This window comes from Liolophura sinensis, chromosome 6, assembly GCF_032854445.1.
Source record: "Liolophura sinensis isolate JHLJ2023 chromosome 6, CUHK_Ljap_v2, whole genome shotgun sequence".
Classification (NCBI taxonomy): domain Eukaryota; kingdom Metazoa; phylum Mollusca; class Polyplacophora; order Chitonida; family Chitonidae; genus Liolophura; species Liolophura sinensis.
This window is the reverse complement of record NC_088300.1, coordinates 61,957,516-61,982,450: the sequence shown is the minus strand read 5'-3', so window position 1 is coordinate 61,982,450 and position 24,935 is coordinate 61,957,516. Positions and strand designations below refer to the sequence as shown.

The following is a 24,935-nucleotide window of genomic DNA, read 5'->3' as shown; positions in this document are numbered from 1 at the left end:
ATCTCTCCATGACTGTAGAGGGTGTGTACATGTGTACTGTGCCACACAACTACACCACTCCATGACTGTAGATGGTGTATACATGTGTACTTTGCCACACAACTACACACCACTCCATGACTGTAGATGGTGTATACATGTGTACTTTGCCACACAACTACACCACTCCATGACTGTAGATGGTGTATACATGTGTACTTTGCCACACAACTACACCTCTCCATGACTGTAGAGTGTGTATGCATGTGTACTTTGCCACACAACTACACCACACCATTACTGTAGAGGGTGTATACATGTGTACTTTGCCACACAACTACACCACTCCATGACTGTAGATGGTGTATACATGTGTACTTTGCCACACAACTACACCTCTCCATGACTGTAGAGGGTGTATACATGTGTACTTTGCCACACAACTACACCTCTCCATGACTGTAGAGGGTGTATGCATGTGTACTTTGCCACACAACTACACCACTCCATGACTGTAGAGGGTGTATACATGTGTACTTTGCCACACAACTACACCACACCATTACTGTAGAGGGTGTATACATGTGTACTTTGCCTCACAACTACATCTCTCCATTACTGTAGAGGGTGTGTACATGTGTACTGTGCCACACAACTACACCACTCCGTGACTGTAGAGGTTGTATACATGTGTACTTTGCCACACAACTACACCACTCCATTACTGTAGAGGGTGTATGCCTGTTTACTTTGCCACACAACGCGCACCATGCCTTTACTGTACATGTACATGTACATGTATACTTTGCCAAACAACTACACCACACCATTACTACACAGGGTGTATGCATGGGTGCTTTTACACAAGCGTCATTGCCTCAGTGTACAGGGCATACAGATGTGCATCAGTATTAATTTTGCACACTTAATACAGTCTGTGCTCACCTTATTGACCTTTCCCTCACCTTTACCCAGGTATAGTAGACAACTATTTACATGTGAGTACGGCTGTAGGTAAGGGCTACTTACATGTAGTTGTTCATGTACAGTCACAAGGTCAGGAGACACATTATTAAGACCTCAATGGACCTAAGATTGCTTCTTGAAAAGCTCAGCATAGATCATATTGAAATGTAATGTGTCTTAGAATAATTCATGCAGAGTTTGAAAGGCAGGTGTATGGTTCTAGAACTGTATTTGACATGGTTTAGTATAACTGACACACCGTGTGTTAGTTAAAGCATTAAGATGGCAGCTGTCCTTGACTGAGTGTATGAAACACAGGCAGTGTACAAGGCTTGTAGGCCTTGTCGGCTTGGCTCTGCAAGTAGCTGTTCATTCACATCAGGCCATCTGTTAGGGGGTCTCTTGAGTAGAAGTAACCTCTCACGGTCACAGTATATACACTATATTCTCTGACTGACACAGGTCTGTAAGCCAGTGTTTTGTCAGGGTAATTTGTCACAGGTATCGCTTATTGACCAATGTAAAAGGGGCAGAAAGTGTGGAGGTGGGGATTGGGGGGGGGGGTGACATTGTCCAGATAGAGCCAACTCTGCAGTTATTAGTCTACATGGCAACATGTAGATACTGAACACTGTGTATAACACCATTCCAGATGTGAAGAACACAGGTTTGGGGTATGTGCACATTGAAAGAAGACAACAAAAACAACAACGCAACCTTGTGCTTGTGTCCTGTACGGAGTGTGTTTATATCTGCTTTATATCATTCATGCAATAACATTATATGAAGTAGTAATGTACATACATTTTTATATTATGTTTACACATGTATATTGCTAGTCTGGCTGTATATATGAAGTGATTACCTTGGGGTGAGATAGAGCACAGGCTGGGAGATGATCATGTCATAGATAGGTTATAACTAGATTTGGGTGCTGGCCTCCTGTTGATTCCAACACTGGATGACAGTTTTACCCCTCCCCTCCCACCATTTTCCTTATGCTTGTGAAACAGGAAGAAATTGTACCATAATTATCAGAGAAACTCATTAGATTAAATTATCTCATCAGCTTGGCATGGCACAGATTGTCTGATAGTCATTACGCAATAGACAGCGTCGTTTTACCTAATGGTTTTTTATTGTTTTTTTTTATTTTGCGTCTCGAAAAATATCCGGATAAGTTTCTACTTGCCATTGAAGCTGTAAAGGGGTGTGTAAGCTTGGGAAGTGGCTTTGTGTATATATGCCTACGTGGTGCCTGGATTTGGCCCACCTGGAAGTTTGATGCATTTAGTAGACTGGCTCGTAGCCAAGCTGCCAGTCGCTCTCTGCAGATAAACACTTCTGCTGACCACATGATCAGTGTTATCATAGCACCCAGCACTTTGGTAATGTGGCCATAAGTAGACACTGTGTTAGCACTGTTACATGGCCGATTCCCTAATGTTGTAACGCGGAATTCCCAGGCTGCTGCAGCCAGAGAGAATTCCCCAAGTCCCTGTGTTAACACCCGGTTGGCAGACTAATCCACATTTCTGTATCTTAGCCCATTCATAATTAATTGGTTGGCCACCGGCCACCTTCCTCATGTATATTATGGTTGTGGTGTCAAATAATGTTGGCTTTCTTTTTTTTTAATGAAAATAGAATTTTGTATTATTGACAACAAACAACTGCTGTTAACATTTCTGTAAAATAAACAGCGGATCAACAACATAATATGTCATCTTTTATTAACCCAGAGTGTGCTGCAGATATCATGGTTACCAAAAACTATTACTTTGGGCAAGAAACTCATAGTTAGTAATTATTGCTTGTAGCATGTGGCATTTGAGAAAAGGCTGTGAGAAGCAAACATTTAATGAACATTGGCCTTAGTACATGTCTCACAGCCTTTACATCATTTCTCACAGCCTTTACAGCATTTATCCGTTGCTAAGGTGTTGTGGTAATGTAGATAACACCCACATATATTCCTAGGAGGAACATCTATGGGATGTTTGCCAGAAACAGTTACCTTTTCTTTGCTAAACGACAATGACTTCATCACTTATTTTTATATTAAACCTGCAGATACAAAATGCATAGAAATAACTGCCATCGTCATGTTAGTGAAATATTCCTGAGTGTGACTTTAAACACCAATCAAATAAATAAAAATAACCTTGGAATATGAATGGCAAAGATTCCCATTGCCAATTTGTTATATTAATGGTACAGTACACAGGAACATTTGATTAAAAAATTGAATACCAATATGTACATTTGTTAGATTTTGTATTGCATGTATAAAGTAACTTGATAAGTTATACATTTGCAGAGCATTCGAACAACCGATTATAAAGGCTTGGTTAATACATGGGTGTGTTAACTGCACTCTTAGCTCCAGAGGTTGAATGGGGTGGTGATATGTGCAGATAATATACTGAAAGCTTGATAGTAAATCCAGATTTCTGGGAAAACTGCTATGTAACCTTCAGGCTGTTTTTGATACAATCCATGTATTGATACCACTGCAGTTTGTCATGCTGTGTGTAATATTGGTTCCAACTGGCATCACTCCAATTTATATCCTGTTGACACTTGGTCTGTGTTGGAAATTTATGATGCGAATCTAGGTGTATCAAGTGACAGTGGGTGTCTCTGTCAGTGTAACCTCCAACCACGCACCCCTCCCCCTCCAGCCCCCAGCCCCTTGTGTCTCATTCCCCGATTTGTTGCTGCATGGCTGTCCTACATTATGTGTTTTTGCTATGCCGTTTATTTCTGTACAGCATGCATGCATCTGTTTATGTACATATATATATGATCTGCTGTGAGGGTATTTATACATCATTTTCTGATTGCATTTTGACATATCTAAGCATTGCTTAAACAGAATAAAATAATGAACTGAATTGTTCATAAAATACTTGTGCAACCCTACTTATGTAATCTGTAAGCATTGTTAAAATTTAGGAATATAACTCTTTATTACATGGAGACAAAATTTAATGATGACATAGCTTTCACATGTATACAAGGTGTTTATTCATACATATAATAATAAGGCTCACACATATCTGCAGTTACTATATCTAGGTCTGATGTCACAAAACCATTTTTTACTTAAGTACTTGAGATACAATCTCAAGGTTTATTTTTATTTTAATAAAATTTTGTCCACCGCATCAATGTTATCTTCAGACAAATGTATCCACATTTTAATTTTCAGTGCCAAAATGTGTTATGGAGAGGTTTACGTTTGACTCAGGAATTGAGCCAGAAATGCCTGTGTGGAATTGGTCTCTTGGAATATACATACCCCAAATTACTATTGTTTATGTCTTTACACAGCAACTAAAGTTCCTTTTCATATTTAGTCTCTTCAAAGTATATACATGCAAAATCAACCTCGTCTTCTGAATCAGAAATTAAGTGTCGATCCTTAAATTATTAACTGGTCTAGATTAAATGAAAAAGATACCAGTAAGTTATTTACTCCATGTACGTGCATTTTAGATGGATAAGGGGTCTGTACAAGGCTGCTTAAATGAAAGCCCTTGTTCACATCTCAAGGTGCACGGTATGGTATGTGTTGTGTTTTTTTTATTTTTTTATTTTTTTTATTTTTGTAGAGCTGTTACATCTTACAACCTGTGAAGTTAAACAGGTTTATACAGTTCGTAAAGGAAAAAAAAAAAACAGAAAAAGATCAGAGGAATTAATTGTGGAATAGTTGTCAATCAGGTTTGTGTTACAGTTATATAGCACTCAATTCACAAACCTGAGAGAATGCCATAGATTCCCAGACTTGGTTTTAAAATGTGCTTAATCAGCTACTTGTATATATGCCTCTACATGTACTTTGTTATAACACGTTTCATTACAACAAGCATCTCAGTATGTCACATTCACAAATGTGTCCCTCCAATTTTCAGAGTTGTACAAATTGCACAAATCTCTACGGACGTTAATTCTGTAACCTTTTCAGCCACCCCTGCAGCCATTATTTTGAAAAAGTGATGCAAACAAATCATTTTTATTGTAATTTTCATAACAAATGTATTCATTAATCCCACTGAAAAAAGTGCTTTAATATTTGAAAGATTTGACTATTTACAGTAGTTTTTAAAGTTTTAGTGCACTCAGATGCTTGGCTATTGTGCATTTTTAAAGGAAAAACATGATATTAAGTTGATTTGGTGTACAGTTAACACCCAGCGTTCCACTTTGTGTTTCTATATTATATATATCACAGGATATCAGTAGCCAACAAATATCATACAACATGCTGCTCTTGGTGGGTTTGCAGGGATGAAGGGAAAGGACAGTTTGTCAGTGTGTGAAACTATGCAAGGGCCCATAATGTTTGAATCGTGACTCATACTTAATGTATGGAGAGTATAATAGTATATTGTCCTTTACAGAGTTTTAAATGTTATAACATGTATGGTTGAGAACTGTGCATTAGGTGTTTAATATTATACCCCGTTTGCACATGCACACTAGAGGCCCATTCTATTAAGCTGTCGCAAATTGTGCCTGGCGCAATTTTCATGACAACACGCAGTGAAGAGATACCATGATAAATGCACTTCAAGCAGCATTGCAACAGCTTTGTAGATCAGGCCACAGGTGAGATAAAGCTATGATGGCCATAGATTCTCTGATTCTCTAGATTGTCTGGTTGAGCTTCCCTACATTAGGACAGTCATGGCAGCCATAGATTGTCTGGTTAAGCCTCCCTACATTTGGACAGTCATGGCAGCCATAGATTCTCTGGTTAAGCTTCCCTACATTAGGACAGCCATGCCAGCCATAGATTGTCGGGTTAAGCTTCCCTACATTATGACAGCCATGGCAGCCATAGATTGTCTGGTTAAGCTTCCCTACATTAGGACAGGCATGGCAGCCATAGATTGTCTGGTTAACCTTCCCTACATTAGGACAGTCATGGCAGCCATAGATTCTCTGGTTGAGCTTCCCTACATTAGGACAGCCATGGCAGCCATAGATTCTCTGGTTGAGCTTCCCTACATTAGGACAGCCATGGCAGCCATAGATTGTCGGGTTAAGCTTCCCAACATTAGGACAGTCATGGCAGCCATAGATTCTCTGGTTAAGCTTCCCTACATTAGGACAGTCATGGCAGCCATAAATTGCTGGGTTAAGCTTCCCTATAGTAGGACAGTCATGGCAGCCATAGATTGTCTGGTTAAGCTTCCCTACATTAGGACAGTCATGGCAGCCATAAATTGCTGGGTTAAGCTTCCCTATAGTAGGACAGTCATGGTGGCCATAAATTCAGCTTCCCCATATTAGGACAGTTTTGGTGGCGATAGATTATCGGGTTAATTGTCTCTATCAGCACAAATAAGGTGGCTAATTTACTTACAGATGTAACAAGTGGGAAGACAGCTTTGTTATCTGTTCTTTTGTCTACATGTACATACATACATGTAGTAAAGCCTGTAGTCATTTGAAGCGTTTTCCATTTTCTGTACATGTATCTTTTAGTATAATTTAGATATAGAGTTTCCAGCCTGTAGACTCATTTTCCTGCAAACTGTGATCAGGTGTGATCTATTCTCACTATCCCAGCAGGAATCATGAGTTATTTTAGGCCAGTATTCCTACATGTACAGTTGGGTGGGGTGCACAGAGCACATCTGGTACATGAATACAACCAGGGTTGGATCTTGGTGTAGACTTTGCTCCCCATCTGCTAGACATTTTGAACTTAATCTGGGTACAGCCCATGAACTCGCTTAATCTGGGTACAGCCCATGAACTTGCTTAATCTGGGTACAGCCCATTAACTTGCAATAGGTTATCTGCAGTGTAGGAACACACAGTACAGTAATCTCTGGTTATTGTGTCTGGGTTATATGGGCTTGATATACGCTCAGGGCATCCTTCATTCACCCATAAAACAAGCTGAAGAGCCTATACTTGACCTATGAACCAGGTGTGAGAGTTGTATTATTTACAGAATGGGTAAATCATTCTACTAGTTAAGGGTATACTAAATCATTTTTATGTGGCTATTAAGCTTTATGTTCTTTCAATGTATCATTTAGCTTGTATTTCTGGTTTCTAAATGTGAATGTTTTAATCCTGATTCATGGCTATATCCCAAAACCAATATCATTACTGACCTAAAATTTGTCTCAAAACTAAGTTACTCAAGAATTTTAGGGAATTCTATAAAGATTTCTTTGAGCTTAGAAAGGTAATTTGAGGTTTGCTTAGAAGGTAGGACAATATCCTAGTGGGAAGTTTCAGCTCCGAAAGTAATATTTCATGACCTTTGTATTTATCTAAAATTTAGGTTTAGTAGGTAATAAACTGTAGGTAATTTTTAGGGCCAGTACAGTATTATGTAGCTCAGTGTGAAATGTCACTGCGAATTCTATCAAAAGTAAGCTAGAGTAACACAAAGCTCTGAGGTGACCATAACTGTCCTACTTGTAGATACTGGGGTTGAGAGACATCCACAGTTGCATCCTCCTCTAATATGTTGTACATTTAGATGTTATGTGTCAGCAGAGATATGCAGATGCTACTGTTAGCATGTATTGAAGAGCACTCTGCACGTTGATTGTACCTGATAAATTGTCTTTTACACATGAATATCCATGGATACATACTGTCACATGTTCTGTTATTGTTACAGATATGTGCCACAGGGGCAATCTTTTCTGAAAATTGTACTAAAGAGACAAATACTTTGTTTTGCAAGTGACTTCTTCACAGATTGAACTAAAGAGAAAAGTTTGCAAGTGACATCATGTCACATCAAGTGACAAACAAGTGTTTGTCAAACATATTGGAGCAAAATTAATCTTGTACAGTAGCAACCTCCAGCATGGCTGCCCGAAATAGGGGAGAGAAACAAATGTTGGATGATGTTTGATCTGTATCACATGTGCTCATGTGTTGATACGTGGTGTTATGTTGTGGAAATGCTGAGCACTGAAGCCAGTGGCAGGCTGTGAGCAAGACTGGTACCCAGGGTCATTCTCCCCCCCCCCCCCTCCTTTGTAATGAGGCCATTTGGTAACCTGAGGGAGAAAACCTATCAACAAGACACTCCTCAACTAGGCTAAAAATTGTTTGTTTGGTGTAACAAATGACGAAAAAGATGATTGGTCAGTAGGTAATTTGTTGTTGTTTGGGCTGTCGAAACAGAGAGATTTTAAAGAAATTAACCTTGGGAAAAAATGAAATAAAATTCTCTTCCCACCAACAAGCATATTTTGAATGATGGCCTTATGGTCATACATGAAACAGGTGACCAGACTTCTAAAACTGAAGGCTAATTGTGCCTATCCTTCTGATCACTCATCCATTTACCCTTGTGAAAAATGACCTTGGTGTTAAGTTAGGTATTTCTTAACCCACTCCCTTTACAGCTCACTTTCTCATAGGCAGGTTTGCTCATAAACAGGCTGGAACATGTCTTCTACATGTATACTTGTACCTGATGGATGCCATGTTAGTCACCATGGCAACAGCAAGCAGCTGCCCACAAAAATCCTTTTTTTTTTTGTTCTACATATTTAAGTTTTTAGGCTCAGATGAAAAACTAAGTTGCCCTTGTTATGAACAAAATCCTGCAGGGTGCAGTTCACGTTGGTTATACTAACGACCTCCCTGTACACCGCTGTGCTTTAGATCTGTTAAACCTTAAACTCAGTGTGATCTGCTTTAGAACTGAAGGGTGGATTTTGTGCTGTGCTTGGGCACGTGAGCAGTCATCAATAGTGAGGATTGATCAACTTTGTTGAGGGCTCCAATAGGCCAGCACTACACATATCGGTACTTGGCCAATACAGCAGTTTGCAGCATTCATCGCATCTCTTGTAATTGTTTGCTCTCCTATTTATGAATCCCAGTCTAAACATAAACTGGCTCAGTGGCACTTTTCTGTAATACATGTACGCGTAGCTAGGTCAGGAGAATTTTACAAGCCTGATTCTCTGGACTGAATATACAGTAGGTGTACACATGTAGATTGTGGCATCTACCAGAGCTCGAAACGCACTCATTTAATTCACTAACGGTTAAAACCAACAGCTGTCATACGATCTTGAAGTTCTGTTTTGTAGGCAAATTCTCTTTTGCCTTTTCCAAATGCCGAAGAGAATCCGGAGGCTGAAAATATCCAAGAGTGTTGACTTTTGTTTGGCTGTATATGTTACACGAATTCACACAAACTGTGAATAAGAGGATAAATATCTAAGGCCTTATGCTTGGAGAACGGAGAGGAGTTATCCCGGATATGTAATATATTGGCTTGGAACTGACAGGGATATTGTCACAGTATGTAGAGTTGGTACAGTACTGTGAGAATACCTGGTCAAGTGTAATATGTAGAGTTGGTACAGTACTGTGAAAATACCTGGTCATGTGTACTATGTAGAGTTGGTACAGTACTGTGAGAATACCTGGGCATGTGTAATATGTAGAGTTGGAACAGTACTGTGACAATACCTGGGCATGTGTAATATGTAGAGTTGGTACAGTACTGTGAGAATACCTGGTCAAGTGTATTATGTAGAGTTGGTACAGTACTGTGAGAATACCTGGTAAAGTGTGATCTGTAGAATTGGTACAGTACTGTGACAATACCCGGTCGTGTAATTTGTAGACTTGGCACTTTGAGATAATACCTGCTGGTGTAATATATGAGTTTGGTACTTTGAGAATATCCCTGATCAATGTGTAATATGATGGATTGACAGTGGTAGTGTGAAAATATTACTGATGTATGTGCGGTATACAGATTTGGAACTTGTTTGTAACACCTTGTTGCAGGCTTTATATGACAAATGAAATTCTTGAGTACGGCATGGTTGTGTGTATTTACTGCTGTATTGTGTAGCATACACATCATGATTTATTCATGGTTTTGGAGTAGGATTTGTTCTGTAATTATCAAACATTTAACAATATCCCGTGTTTGGATTTCCCTCGGATAATTGATCGTGAATTAATTTGGTATCACGGGTGCCGTGGCTGATATACAGTCTGGATGTGCATTTTGAGGCAGCAGCCTGAGTGTGATGGATGATATTGCAAGAGTCTGCCAGTGCTGCAGGAATGAACTTCCCAGCTAGTGCTAGGCTCTGACTTTACACCTTGATTGATAGCTGGTAATGTCTAATAGAGTATGCAGACAGTCGGGTGATTGCCGTAACCTGTAAATACTTTATAAATACCCTAAGGCAGAGGCTAACTCGACAGTACACTCAAACACTAAGTGTGTCATCAAACCAGACTGTTGAGTTCCCCGTAATGAATAAATTTTAATGATCGCCTAATTTTTATCATGGCTTAGCCTTTTTAGTACTGTACACAGCTTAACATATACACAACTAGGGTATTGTGGGTTTAAGATATGGAGCTGAGTGTACTATGAAGGCATGCCAAGGTGAGAAAAGGCTTTGTCGGTTGTTTCATCAGGGCGTCCAGAAATACATCGTTATATTGGAATTCTAAGGAAAGAGTAACTGATGTGTTTTGATCACGGGATAGTTGGTTGTGTTCAGTCAAATGCTAGGCAGGGAAATAGAACTTCTGTGAAGACCCGAGGCTATAAATAGAACAGCTGATTTATTGCAGTGACACAGTACCTGGGCATAGAAATCATTTAAAATTGTGATCATTATGAAACAAACTTATGACCCTTAACTGGAAACCATAACTGGGTGAGGTACATTTGTGTTTAGAACACTGTATCCAGCATGCACTGATAAATTTAATAATAATAGTTTTAATATTTTGAATGCTAGAATCATTTACAAGTTTGCAAAAAGTGTTAATGTATTCAAGAGATGTGCGTTACTTCCTCAATGTGTTCACATAGGAAAGCACCAATTTGAAATTTATTCACCTTTGAAATTTGATTTTGGAAACAAAAACTTTGTTGTTTTGGTTGATGAAGAAGTATATATTTCTCTCTCTCTACAGAGTAATATCCTCAGAATATATCTGAATGAACATGTTGGAAACATGAGAAACGATTGAGGAATTTACATTCATTCATTCAGGGCCTTCAAAACTTTTAAAAGCCTGGAATTTGAAAATAGCTTTTCCAGACCTTCAAAAGTATAGAAAAGTAGGTGTTCTTGTAGTTCAGCCTTGGAAACCCTTGAAATTGAGGCTACAGAATCAGCCATGGCAACTGTTCATCTTATGGTCACATTCTCTTTTTTTTTCAAATTTTTTCCAGCATCTTTCAAATTGCGTAGCACACACAAGTGCAGAATATATGTTTCAGGTTGCCTGGAAAAGGTGAATTTTGGACCTGGAAAAGCCTGGAAATTTGAAGTCTTTTGAAGCGTACAAACTCAGAGTATGAGGCTATTAAGTGCTTGTGGAAATTTGAATAGACTGACGCTAACCTCAGTTGATTAAGGTGCCAATTTTAGCTTTGGACTGCTGTCTTAGCTGCTGTCCAGAAGGCGAGAGAGATACATGTAATATGTCACATCTTATCTTCATAGTAACTGATCTACCAACATAATCAGTTGTGAAGGCCTCTGTGCTTTAATAATACCTGACCAGTGAAACAGTCCCGACTGTGTTTGCTTTCGTGTGGGATCTGCAGGCATGTTTACGGCATGAGTCTTGTCAGAATGCTGGTCAGGCTAAAGTGACTTGACCAGCCTTTGTACCATCTAATGATATAACTGGTCTCTTGAGAGAATCGATCGTCCCGTTCATGGCTGACTGGTGGCCGAGAAACATATAGGTCTGGTGGTCAAGACAGAGTTGAGATATTGGGAGGAATAACTTATCTACATGCACATGTCCAGTATTACTAGCCAAACACATGTTGCAGTAACAACAGCCACACAGTGGCGCCAGCGGCCTGTAGGCCTGGGTCAGCCATTGACAGGAATAGAGCTATCGGTAATAGATGGTTTTCACCATGCTAAATAAAACATCTTACCTCATTCATCTAAATGAGCTACTCAGACTACAATGAATAATGTGTTTTGTTAAGATTTACGGGATAATGTCACACGATATCTGTAATTGCTGCCACACTCTCAGGCATATAGCCAAAGATTTATGTTCTGTATAGGTGAGTGTCAAGACAGCCTGCATGTCTGCTCAAAGTGGAATGTGCTCTCTGGGAATATTGGACTTAATGGGAAATGAAGATGTAAACCATGCCATACTAAAAACATAAGTAGTATTAATCGGAAGAATACTTTGTAGACTATTTCAGCATTTTATTATGTCATCATCATTAGGCATACCCCAAAAGATGGCCTAATCAGATGTTTAAACACAGTACAAATACTACAGAATAATCTCAGTCGTTAGATCATACACCACTTTTGATTATATAAACACCACTAGTCATGTTACATGATGTACATGAAAGTTCTTAGTGGATATACTGGATATAGCCTTACTCACATATGTACATGGAACCATATCTGGAAGTACATGTAGAAGAAAAATGAATATTCAGTAGGTTATGCATTATTCCACACTTTGTTCCCAAGAGAGGTCGCTGCTTTGTTCACCCTTGGGTACATGTACTTGTATAATTCAGCACTTTGTATGTGTATAGCTGTATAGGCTAAAGAGTGGTGTAAAGGGTTTAGCACAACAGCTGACCGTAGTCTATTAAGCTTAGTAGTCAGCAGTCCCAGTCAGCCCCATGATGAAACCTTGGTCGAGTCACACCAAAGACTTTAAAAATGGTCTTTGGTGCTCCCTAGCTCAGCGCTCAGCACTGAGAGTTTAGAGCAAGGAAACAGGGCTGGCTGGCCCAATGTCCCGATAATGTGATCAGGTGGAGTGTCATGTGTGGTGTCTTCATCCTGATACATCAGTGGCAGTAGCACTTTGGCGGCATGGACTTGCACTGTCACATGAAGGCACGGTATTATATATTTACACACACCTCACGAATCCTCCTCATCATATGACTGAAAAACTTGTACGACGTTAAACCCCAAACATACATACCAAATTGTCAGCCGCTGCCATTCAAGATTTGCTGCCATTGAACTAGGATTAACCTATTTAATGGCAGGCATATTTCTTGGTGGAGACAACCTGAGTACCTAGAGTAAACAGCTGACATTTGGCAAGTTACTCATGAACTTTTCATTGTGTGATGTATAAACCTTTACGCATGTTGGTGGGAGACTTACTTTCATTGAGAAACACTTTGACCTTTGGCACATTGGCTTCCTCCACCCGTAAAACTGACCACCATCATTCAAGTGAAATTTCTTCAGTAACGTGTTAAAAAGGCAGTTAACTGAATTGGGTGTCTTATGTGATTCTTCCTCTCTGTTACAGCTGATAGGATGTGCCTTACTGGGCCTTGGCATTTGGATCCGGGTTGACCCCAACTTTGAGAAGTATGTCAATAGTCAGGACCAGTTCAACATGCTCTACACGGCAGCCTACATCCTCATCGCTGTGGGCATCATCATCATGGTGATAGGCTTCCTCGGCTGCTGTGGAGCCATCCGCGAAAACACCTGCATGCTGGGTGGAGTAAGTAGTCGATTGTGACAAGTAAACACAACACCTGTATTGCAGCAGAAGTAGATATGTGTAATCTGCTGTGACACAATTAAACACACAACACCTGTATGCTAGTAGGGGGGTAGATATGTGCAATCTGCTGTGACACAATTAAACACACAACACCTGTATGCTGGCTGGTTTAGATAGGTGTAATCTGCATTATAGGTGAACAACACCTGTATGCTAGCAGAGGGGTAGATATGTGTAATCTGCTGTGACACAATTAAACACACAACACTTGTATGCTGGCTGGTTTAGATAGGTGTAATCTGCATTATAGGTGAACAACACCTGTATGCTAGCAGAGGGGTAGATATGTGTAATCTGCTGTGACACAATTAAACACACAACACTTGTATGCTGGCTGGTTTAGATAGGTGTAATCTGCATTATAGGTGAACAACACCTGTATGCTAGCAGAGGGGTAGATATGTGTAATCTGCAGCGACACAATTAAACACACCTGTATGCTAGCAGAGTTACATAGGTGTAATCTGCATGATAGGTAAACACACCTGTATGCTAGCAGGGGTAGATATGTGTAATCTGCATTATGGGTAAACACACCTGTGTGCTAGCAGGGGTAGATATGTGTAATCTGCATTATAGGTAAACTTGTATGCCAGCAGGGGTAGATATGTGTAATCAGCAGTGACACAATAAAACACACAACACCTGTATGCTCGCAGGGGGTAGATATGTTTAATCTGCGTTATAGGTAAACAACACCTGTATGCTGGCAGGGGTAGATATGTGTATAATCTACTGTAACAAAATTAAACACAACACATGTATGCTGGCAGAGGTAGATACGTGTAATCAGCTGTAACATAAGTAAACACAACACCTCCATTCTGGCGCTCGCCCCGATAGCACAGTTGGTAGAGCATCCGCTTCGGGAGCAGTCGATCCAGGGTCAATCCTAAGACCTTAAACTTGGCATTTAGCATGAAGGGGATAATGACTGGTTGACCTGTATCGGTATAATGGCTCGGGCAGATTACATATACATATAATCTGCTGTGAGACAAGTAAACACACAACCCGTGCATGTGTGCTAACAGAGGGTAATAATCTCCTGTGAGACAAGTAAACACAATACATGTATTCAAGAGGGGCATATATATAATCGGCTGTGACTCAAATATACCAAACACTTGAAGCTAGGAGAGTAGTGGACTTTTCCTCTGACTTGTGTACATGCAAGTTCACTGTTTTAGAAAGTAGGTATTTACGGTTTCGTCATGTCATATTTGTACATGTAAGATGTATGTAAATGTGTTTACTGACTGATTTTCATCTCCTTCCAGTTTTTCGTCTGCCTCTTCATCATATTTGCAGTGTTGTTGGGATTTGGTATCTGGGCTGTGGTATCCAAAGACACGGTGAGTGAATGTTTGAGGCTAGTCAGCCTGGGTCAAGGCCACATAGAAATGTTACTGATAAAAAATGTTCTTACCCTTGTACTGGTGGAGGCCTCTTTGGCCCGGTGGTTAGTGTGTTAGCACAGCACATTTATTGACCAGAAACCTCTCGCCAATGTGGCTGCTGCGAGTTCAACTTCAGCTAATACTTGCTTCATCTTTGGTGGTATGTGGAAACTTGTGGATGTTTATGGGTTTTCCCCAGGCTCAAGGCAAATCTGGACACAGTACACTGTTGTATTAAGTTAGCTTTGCTCGTGACTGCAAGTGTATGTGTGCATATGTATATATGTGTGTGTGTGTGTGTATATATATATATATATATATATAACCAAAAACAGTTTTCACTGTTACTTTACCATTTCTGTTATCAGCAATGTATTATTGGACTTCAATCAGTCAAATTGTACTCAGTGTTTGCTGCGAACAATATCCTATGCTGAGAGACATTGATATAGGCTTAGCCTGTTTGTCAATCCAAGTCATTTGTCTACCCGATTTTTTCCCACCATAATGCTGGCTGCTGTTGTATAACTGAAATCTTCTGGAGTTAGGCATAAAGCTCCAATCAAATAAATAAATACTCTTGGAGTGGTTTAATCCTATTATCGACAGGTGTCAATTTTGTTGAATAAACTTAGGTTGCAAATGCTAATTTAGGAAACAAAAAGTAAGAAATAGAAATAAATATAGTTAAAGGTAAATCCATGAACATGGTGTTTGTTTTGTGTTTGTAGCTGCGAGCGAATATAGAGGACACCCTGGTTTCCTGGGTGAACAAGTACAGAGATGACCCAGCTGCACGTAACGTCATGGACAACATCCAGAGAGACGTAAGTCACGTAACATTGTCACGGTCATCACATTGTCAGAGTAGTATGCAGAAATTCTTACACGCTAACTAAATTTGGTTATTTTCTTCCTGTCGAAATTGTTGAAGATATTCAGATTTTTTATGGATCCATTGGTGAGAATCGCCAGACGCCCATTATAGAAAAATTGTGAAGAAATTGCTAGAAGAAGTTTCAACCAAGTACGACGTGTCATTGCGCGTCAGTAGGCCGTGTGTTATGGTCAAATATTAGTTTCCTTTTGTGATTGTTTTGTTGGGATTTATATGTTATAATAATGTATTGAATAAAGATTTTAATTATGTTCGGAATTGTGCTTTCATCTAAAGTTCGTTTAGTTTCGTGTCACCTGAGGTTATCGAATGCGCTTGTGCTATTTTGCGGATCGGGATGATAAATGTCACATACCAATGAGTACCTTGATTGCCTGTGATAGAGCTTGTAGCGAAAAGATTTACTCCATGTAAGGTTGCCTACGTTCATATACTTAACGGCTCTTAATAATATTTAGGCCTACCTTACGGCAATCGAGCACTTTGTTAGTCACCAAAATGGTGAAAATAGAGATTGTGGAAGAGGGCAGGTATGACATTTGACCTTGACCCAAGTGCTAAAGATAAGGGACGTGCAGACGTAAACGCGCTTAAGACTTGGATGACAAGCTTCTAAAATTAGAACAGAGCATAAAGAATACGCATGACGATTTGTGTGTACGTCTAATTAAATTCCTGAAAGCTGAATTCTTTTAAGGCAATTGTCCTGTCAAAAATCGACAGTAGATTTACAAAGTAGTTCATGTGTGTGACGCTCTCCACAGCATGTTAGTTTTCAGAAACTGAAGATTACAGCAAAGGCTCATGTACCACTACCTGCAGTCGTGGAGAATGACTACTGTGATATTTGTATTTGTGACATTCTCTAGTGTTTGCCGTGAAGAAGACGCAGCAAGAGCTAAAAAAAAAATGGTCATTTGGGTTACTGTACAGCAAGTTCTGCTACTGTACTACATTAAATCATCCTAATATCGGTCCAATGTATTGTTTTAATGCTACACAGATCATCAGTTATTTGTGCTATGTTAAAGTATCATTCAATGTCCAGTTTCCCACGTGTACATATATCGGTAATTTTTGAGGAATAAACCCAGTAGGCCTACAGGTTGAGGTGTAATTAATAAATGTAGGCCTATGAGCATCATTCAGATTCATTCCTTGTGAGGAAGAGCTGAAATAATTAATCTATTCTAGAATGCTATGACAAGTCGTAATTGTGGGCAATTGACATGTATGTACATATACTTGTAGTCCTAAATGTGACTAAAAGTCTCTGAACCATATGTACGTGGATGTCTTTCGATTTTCTCAACCCCCAATCAACTTCACACCCGAAAATAGTGAAGTGTTGAGTGTTTTCATGGAATGTGTAGTGCAGTAGGCTTACCCAGTACTCTTTCTCTTGGAAAAGTAGAGAGTAATGCACTATCTCTGAAAATTATCTGTAGCACTGCTTAACCCCTTGTGTTATTGCCCAATAGCTGATCTTCCAAATTGCAGGAATGCCAGCAAACTTATTATACAAAGTTCTTCATGGCCGTTGAAGAAGTTATCTGTTAAATTGTGGAATGAGCTGTTTGGTATGTGCGATGAACATTTGGATATAATCGTGAAAATATTGAATAAAATGTTGACACATTGTGCATGTATTTTATGTGTACTTGCCATATTTGTACTGTTGAGACACAGCTATACAATGTAAGCACCCAAACATGTATGAAGATATGTTGCCTTGATCTGTTACCTTGATCTGTTGCCACATATGGCAGTGGCACAAATAATTGAGGTTTTCATGCTCACACTAACCAAACAAGTAGAAATGGAAATGACTTAATTGAAAAGGTTTTTTGGGGAAATGTCTATAATCTCACAGTATATCATAGTATGATGAGGTGTCTCTTTAAAGTCATGTTATGATGAGGTGGGGCCGGGTACTCCATTACAGACAGAATAACTGACAGGCCCTTTGTGGGTGGAGAAGGCCAATGAATTCTACTACAGGACAACTGATCATTAGTTACAAGACAAAATAAAAATAGAAGAAGAGCAACAGACCCATTTCACAGCACTTGAGCTCTAGTTATGTCATTGTATAATGTGGATTTTGTATGTACACATGCATTACATGTACAGGTAGTAGGATTTCGCATTCAGAGTAACAAAAGTCTGTTTTGTTCGGTAGTCTGTTTTTAGAGTTCCTAACCTGTGCTGGATAAATTTAATGGTTTGTTTGTTTAAATAAAGAAATACGTTGTTCATCTCATGGTATAGCTGGTCTCTTGAGAGAAACAGTGGGCCTGCCTTGAGACAGCTTAAAGTTCGGAAGAAAAAAAAACTTACAGCCCTCAATTTTCTGTGCTAAATTTACTGCTGCTTTAAATTTATGTAGCTTAAATGCCAGCATTGCTTTGTCAGAATTGTCACACTTACTCCATGGAATTTAAAACCAGTGTTAAACGTTAAACATTTAAGATATGCTAAGCTTTGCAGCAGGGCCAAATATTAATGTCTTTGCTTTATTTTTAGTTTGTGTTTAATATATGTGAGCTGACACTGTTTTTTTTTTTTTTTTTTTGGCCCTGTAGTTTGACTGCTGTGGAGCTAAGAGGGGACGCAGGGACTACCCAAGTGACTTGGAGCCCGAGTCGTGTAAAAAGCAGTTCTATGAAGAGGTGAGTATGATGATTGCATCCAAAAGTAGGCCACTGGACATTTCATGGTGACAATATATGTCTTACCCTTGTTTTCTAATTTTTGTGACATTTGGTCTGCACTTTATAGCCAATATACATGTAACTGTAGCAGGAATATTGAGTTTCTTTTTTCTCACATGGTTACACCATCTAATGATCAACATACTCCTATCTTTACTTCTCCAAAAGGCTGGTAAAGACTTGTAATATGATACTTTCAACATTACTAATATCTGTCCCAAATTTTTGAAGAATTAGGGTACTTTCAAATGGGGTTACAAAATAAATATATTTCATAACAGCATAAGCTTCTCACTGGATTTTACAAGTTCTACAAGACACCGTAAACAAGGTTGTCTATTCAGTGATGGCCTCTTGCTTTTGATGCCATAAATATGCTTGTTCCACCAAGGGATACCTTCAATAGTGTCATTTGTTCTTGAGAAGCGAAATATCAGTAAGAAATCTTTCCTTCTGTTTTTCAGCCATGTGCTGATTCTTTTTTCAAATGGGTGTCGGACCACATGTTAATCATCGCTGGAGTAGCTATTGGAATTGCTATCGTACTGGTAAGTGGGAAGAGTAGCTACCAGAATGACTTCAGGGGCTGTTGTTGTTGTTACTGAATTAGTCGTTTCTGCTGTTGTACTGTTATGAGTTAACCTATAATATTTACCATTGTACTGGTCAAATAACTGTTGTAAATACATTGTGTATTTTCTGCTGTACATACAGTGATTTGCAGCCTTGTTACCCCAATTCCCCAGCCTGTTCACATCTGAAAGAGTAACTCAATGAAATTTATGCACTTTTTGATTTGATTTCGGAGACAAAACCACATTGGTTGGATTGGCCAGTTTCAGGGCTGCACAAATTTTATCAGTCAACACAGAATAATGCCTTGGGATTATGTTTGAATGAATACCTTGGCAAACATGCGAAAGGGTTGAGGAATTTTTGTATATGCAGGGTTGAACATCTATTATTTTGAAGACCTATCCAAATGATATCATCTTTTCGATTTAAATTGATCATTTGGTTTTGCTTGAAGGTTCTAGTACATTCTACAGTAACTTGTTCTCTATGTCTTTCCACAGATCCTTGGAATGGTCTTCTCAATGGTCCTTTGCTGTGCAATCAAAGAAGTGAATGCATAGAGTGTTTGCGATCGTTTGGTCAGTAGCTCTCCTAAACTTATGTTCTCCCTAACGTATTCATGTGTACACTCGTTAAGTTTTCTCCATCAGTTCAGTAATTCAGAACTGCAATCTTTAATTCGTTGGTTGCAGCTGTATTTGGCCTGAAATTTTATCAACATTAAATTTTGGACGACTGTATTTCACATAAAGTTTGGTATGTAAAAGTGTATCGAAGTATAGAAAGACAGTAAAATGATATTTTGATGCTAACTTTTTCTGGTAAGAAATTTACTATACTTGATCAAACAAAGTGTGTAACCAGAAAATGGGTGAAGTACAGTTAATTGCTCCATTTGCCTCATTCTTAAAGTTCTGTTAATCTTAGAAAGTTGTTTAGGGCTTTCTTGGAAGGTACATGTCTATGTAGGATGGTCTCTACTGCAAACATGTGATTCAAATGCACAAGCAATATTTCATGACATTTATTCGCCTCTAAAATGTACTATTTTTAGCAAAATTTGAGAGCAGATGTGGTATTAATAATAGAATATAAGATAAATATTTAACTACAGGGATGATTGATTAAATATCAGTGTCACCTCATTATTATTATATAATGATGGTTATAATCAGTACCAGTTCAACATATTAACTTGGCATGGATTGTAACCAGAGTTTGCACATATTGTTTTTTTATTCTGTTTCAGGTAGGCTATAGAGCTCATTCATAGACAACCAAGATAGCTGAAGAGTTTTGTTTTTCATTGTGTACACACTGTCTATTTTTTTGTGGTTAACCCTTTTTGGGTCATTTTTAGCATGTTAATAATGCTTGCCCATTCAGTTTTTGTAAATTTCTTCATGGCTAAGATTTTACTGTTGTCTCCTATGATGAAAATTCTGATTGCTTGTTCATTGTTCTTTTGTTCAACAGTGGAATCCTGTTAAGTATAAAGTGGTAGTCTTGGACTTCCATCTAGTTTTTTTTGTCAAATGATTTAAATAAACAAAACTTGCATTTCACAAGTCGGCAGTAAATATTGCTGCAGTGGTTTATGTTTGATTTTTGTCAACTTCTCCCGGGTGGAAATTTACAAATACCTTTTTAATGAAATTTGAACCTGTCTAAATTTTGTTACAATTTTTGTGAAAATATTAATTTCTGATGCGTCTAATTTTTGTATGCTATATATATATATATTATATACAGTGACACTTTTATGTGTATATATATATATATAAATATATATATATGCGATGATGTTTGTGTAAACTTGAAAAGCGGACAACTGTTTAACTATGTCTAATGTCATTTATCTTGTTATCATATGTCTAGTTTCAATTCATATATAACCATGATCAAATCGCATGTTACATGTACAATCTACATTGTATTATTAAGACAGCCATGGTACAAGCCCTGGTCTAAGGCGCTGAACTCCAAGTTTACAAGTCTAGCCTTATGAACGTGAGATAAAAAGGCATAAGACTTCTCTGCCCCAGTGTCAGACAGCCAAAGGCCGAGCAAAGCGTCATTATCAGAGCTCTGGCTTACCCAGGGCTTGTCCCACGGCTGGTATGTCTATGTCATATTGTACTGTTTTATATAAAATACAAACTCATGTTACACGTTTGAGGTACGAGTAGTGGAATATCTTAGGCATGGCTTGTGGATGAACAAACGTATCTGTGTTCATTGTGCTTAGTTTTTGTATATGGTACTCTTTGCTGAAATTCTATATTTTAGGAAATGACCCCCTCCATTGCTCAGATGCCCAGTTGTAGAAACTGGCTTTGTTATACTGTCATATTAGTAACTTTGTGTGTGTCTCTCTCTAAAGTTACACATTGTAACGACTTACTGAGCCAGGGTATTCCATGACCCAGCTGTAGATAAGCAGTGATGAGGCCAGAGAGAACAGACCTGTGTGTAGACCTTATGGTAGTCATTCCCATTGTTTATGATCACTCTGTCATGTACAAGAAGACTTCTAAGAATACTCATTACTTAGCATACATTTTCATGTATCTGAGGTATATACTTTTCACCATGATAAAAATCAGACCATACTGTATTGTATATGGATGGTGAGAGATGGAAACAGTTTGGATGAAAGCGTGGCCAATCCAGAGAGGAACTGAAAAACTTGATGACCACTTGTCTGTTTTGGAAGAACCTGATGCCATTGTTGCAAGTTTATCAAGCTACCACTGCATAAATGAGTTGCAAAGTTGTCAGGAACTGAAGAACATAATGACAAACTTTCAGGAACTGAAGATCATGATGACCAGTTGTCAGGAACTCAAGAACATGATGACCAATTGTCAAGAACTGAAGAACATGATGACCAGTTGTCAGGAACTGGAGATCATGATGACCAGTTGTCAGGAACTGAAGATCATGATGACCAGTTGTCAGGAACTGAAGAACATGATGACCAGTTGTCAGGAACTGAAGAACATGATGACCAGTTGTCAGGAACTGAAGATCATGATGACCAGTTGTCAGGAACTGAAGAACATGATGACCAGTTGTCAAGAACTGAAGAACATGATGACCAGTTGTCAGGAACTGGAGATCATGATGACCAGTTGTCAGGAACTGAAGATCATGATGACCAGTTGTCAGGAACTGAAGATCATGATGACCAGTTGTCAGGAACTCGAGAACATGATGACCAATTGTCAAGAACTGAAGAACATGATGACCAGTTGTCAGGAACTGGAGATCATGATGACCAGTTGTCAGGAACTGAAGATCATGATGACCAGTTGTCAGGAACTGAAGAACATGATGACCAGTTGTCAGGAACTGAAGAACATGATGACCAGTTGTCAGGAACTGAAGATCATGATGACCAGTTGTCAGGAACTGAAGAACATTGATGGCCAGTTGTCAAGAACTGAAGAACATGATGACCAGTTGTCAGGAACTGGAGATCATGATGACCAGTTGTCAGGAACTGAAGACCATGATGACCAGTTGTCAGGAACTGAAAATCATGATGACCAGTTGTCAGGAACTGAAGAACATGATGACCAGTTGTCAGGAACTTAAGATCATGATGACCAGTTGTCAGGAAACTCAAGACCTTCAAGTTCAGGACTGGAAGAACATGGGAACCATTTTTCTAGCACCTGGTGGTTATGCAAATGTCTGGAAGTAAAAGACGTGACCTCCGGCTGCTGAAGAACATGACAGTTACAAGCAGAAGAACATGGTCGGCTATGTAGTTATCAGAAACTGAAGTAAACGATGGCCTATGGTCAAAACGTTAAGAACTCAACGACCAGTTACCTCTGACTAACAGAAGACATCCATGATAGCAAGTTGGCCAAAGTTTAAACATGGTTCAGAATGGTAAAAGTTGCGATCTTCTACCTCAGTAGCTGGAAAGACACCAGGGCAAATCAGTAGTTTGAAAGAACAATAGTGATTTTGTTTTTATATCTTAAAGCATAATAGTGAACCTTTTGAGGAATTCCCTTATTAACCATTAGCAAGAAGACCTGTGGGGAATCCTCAAACATTTTCTAAACTCCCAGTGGTAAATACAATTCCTTACATGTCTATTTTCTTCGTACCTGAACATCAGATGTCTACGATGAACTGGTGTAGTTAGTGTGCTTAGCAAATGTCATGTAACGCAGCTATCGTCACACCAGTCTCGTCACACTACCCTATGGCTTAGTCTATTCTTTTACCGTCATTGATGCTTATTTTCTCTCAATGCTGTATCTAAAGACTGTGCAAACTGCTGTGCCGTGAAGAGGTTTTTTGGACTATAACAGTATTTCACTTTAAATGCGTCCACCAGAATATTTTTGCCTATTCGTCCAGTCCCTTTGACAGGGATACAGTCTTCAGCAGGTGTTTCATGCATGGGTTATAAATTTGTCTTTTTGGCTAAAAACTGCCATCGGCCGTGGTGGGCGGGTGTGTTGTTATACTGTGAACTGTGCAGTGACCAGTCTGGTGGCTTTTGTGGTAGATCTGTGCAACTTTAACCTTTCATCTAGACACCACGGGTTGTTAGTTGTAGGTCAGCTGTTGGTGACAATAATGGCCAATAAAGAACCTCTTCTTATCCCCGTTTTCTCATCGTTTTCTGTTCCTGTTCAACCATGTTGCCACAAACCTGTCTCAACAATGGCGACTAGGCACCAACTGAAACTTCTGAATGAGGCTTCTTTAGGGAGAAATGAAAACCACGTATTCATTAATCTATCACAAGAATTACATTAAATGTATTTTTTTAGAGCAAATGGTAAGGGCTCAGTTACATGGAATCTTTGATACCCTTTAGCTTCGGAAACTTTAGCAATAAGTAGTTATTGGGGCTCGTAGGGCCGTTTAGGTCTCCTATCATGAAGCCTGTTGGAGAACATTGCATTCTACCATTATGACATGCGTTTCCGCTCACTCTGGGCGTAAATATCTTTTACGCCGTACTCAAGAATATTTCACTTAAACGATGGCGGCCAGCATTATGATGGGAAGAAACCGGGCAGAGCCCGGGGAAAACCCAGGACCATCCACATGTTGCTGACAGACCTTCCCACTTATGGCCGGAGAGGAGCCCAGCATGAAGGCATGTTGGAAAGTAAGTTCCTAAATGTAGGCAGTTTACTCCTCGCACTCCGGCTTCCTCCGGCAACTAGACTGACCGCCTTAGCGAAACTAGAATTTCCACGAGTAAGAAAAACACCATTGTGATTGCTGATGTGAATAATGGATGCACAGTTAGAATGATGCCAATCGTACATTCATTACCCCCACAGAATTGAGGCATGACTTTCCAGCACTGCTTGCGATTTACTCGAGGTACTCCGGTTTCCTCAGCCTTTGACACTCTTCAGTCGCGTAAGTGAAATATTTTTATGAGCATGGCGTAAAAAAAAAAAGCAATGAACTAAACTAGAAACCTGTATTAAATACAGAAGCTAGTGCCAATCTGGGACCTCTCCGTTAATTATAACCGGTCTGGTACATTGTGATGACCTGTTCTTGGATGAGCTTCCGGAAAGGGCGAATAAAGGCACCGGGTTATGCACTGTTATACCGCTAATGACCATACTGACCACAACTGAGACAGCTAGCTCTTTAAACGGGTAATATTAATGTGTCGGTGTCGTCATTTGGGGAAGTTAAACAACTGGAGGGTTGGCGTGCAGCGTACGGAGGGCAGCGTCTTGGGGGTAAATTAGCCCTATTCTCTTTGTTCACCGTTTATAAACTGGCTTAGCGAACCCCGAGTGTTGACAAACCGCCAGTCCTTCA

The 24,935-nt window shown here is 39.3% G+C and overlaps 1 protein-coding gene across 2 annotated transcripts in view; it reads left to right on the top strand.

Moving 5' to 3' along the window:
- The window catches only part of LOC135466790 (CD9 antigen-like), a 33,482-nt gene extending 12,986 nt beyond the window's left edge, over positions 1-20,496 (top strand). For both annotated transcript variants that reach the window (XM_064744477.1, XM_064744475.1), the window contains 7 exons: positions 13,261-13,461; positions 14,805-14,879; positions 15,656-15,751; positions 18,408-18,494; positions 19,001-19,084; positions 19,613-19,690; positions 20,362-20,496. In XM_064744477.1, the coding sequence (XP_064600547.1) occupies positions 13,261-13,461; positions 14,805-14,879; positions 15,656-15,751; positions 18,408-18,494; positions 19,001-19,084; positions 19,613-19,672 (603 nt within the window). In that variant the 3' untranslated portion in view covers positions 19,673-19,690; positions 20,362-20,496. The remainder of the gene's footprint in view (positions 1-13,260; positions 13,462-14,804; positions 14,880-15,655; positions 15,752-18,407; positions 18,495-19,000; positions 19,085-19,612; positions 19,691-20,361) is intronic.
- Positions 20,497-24,935: the final 4,439 nt, after the last annotated feature.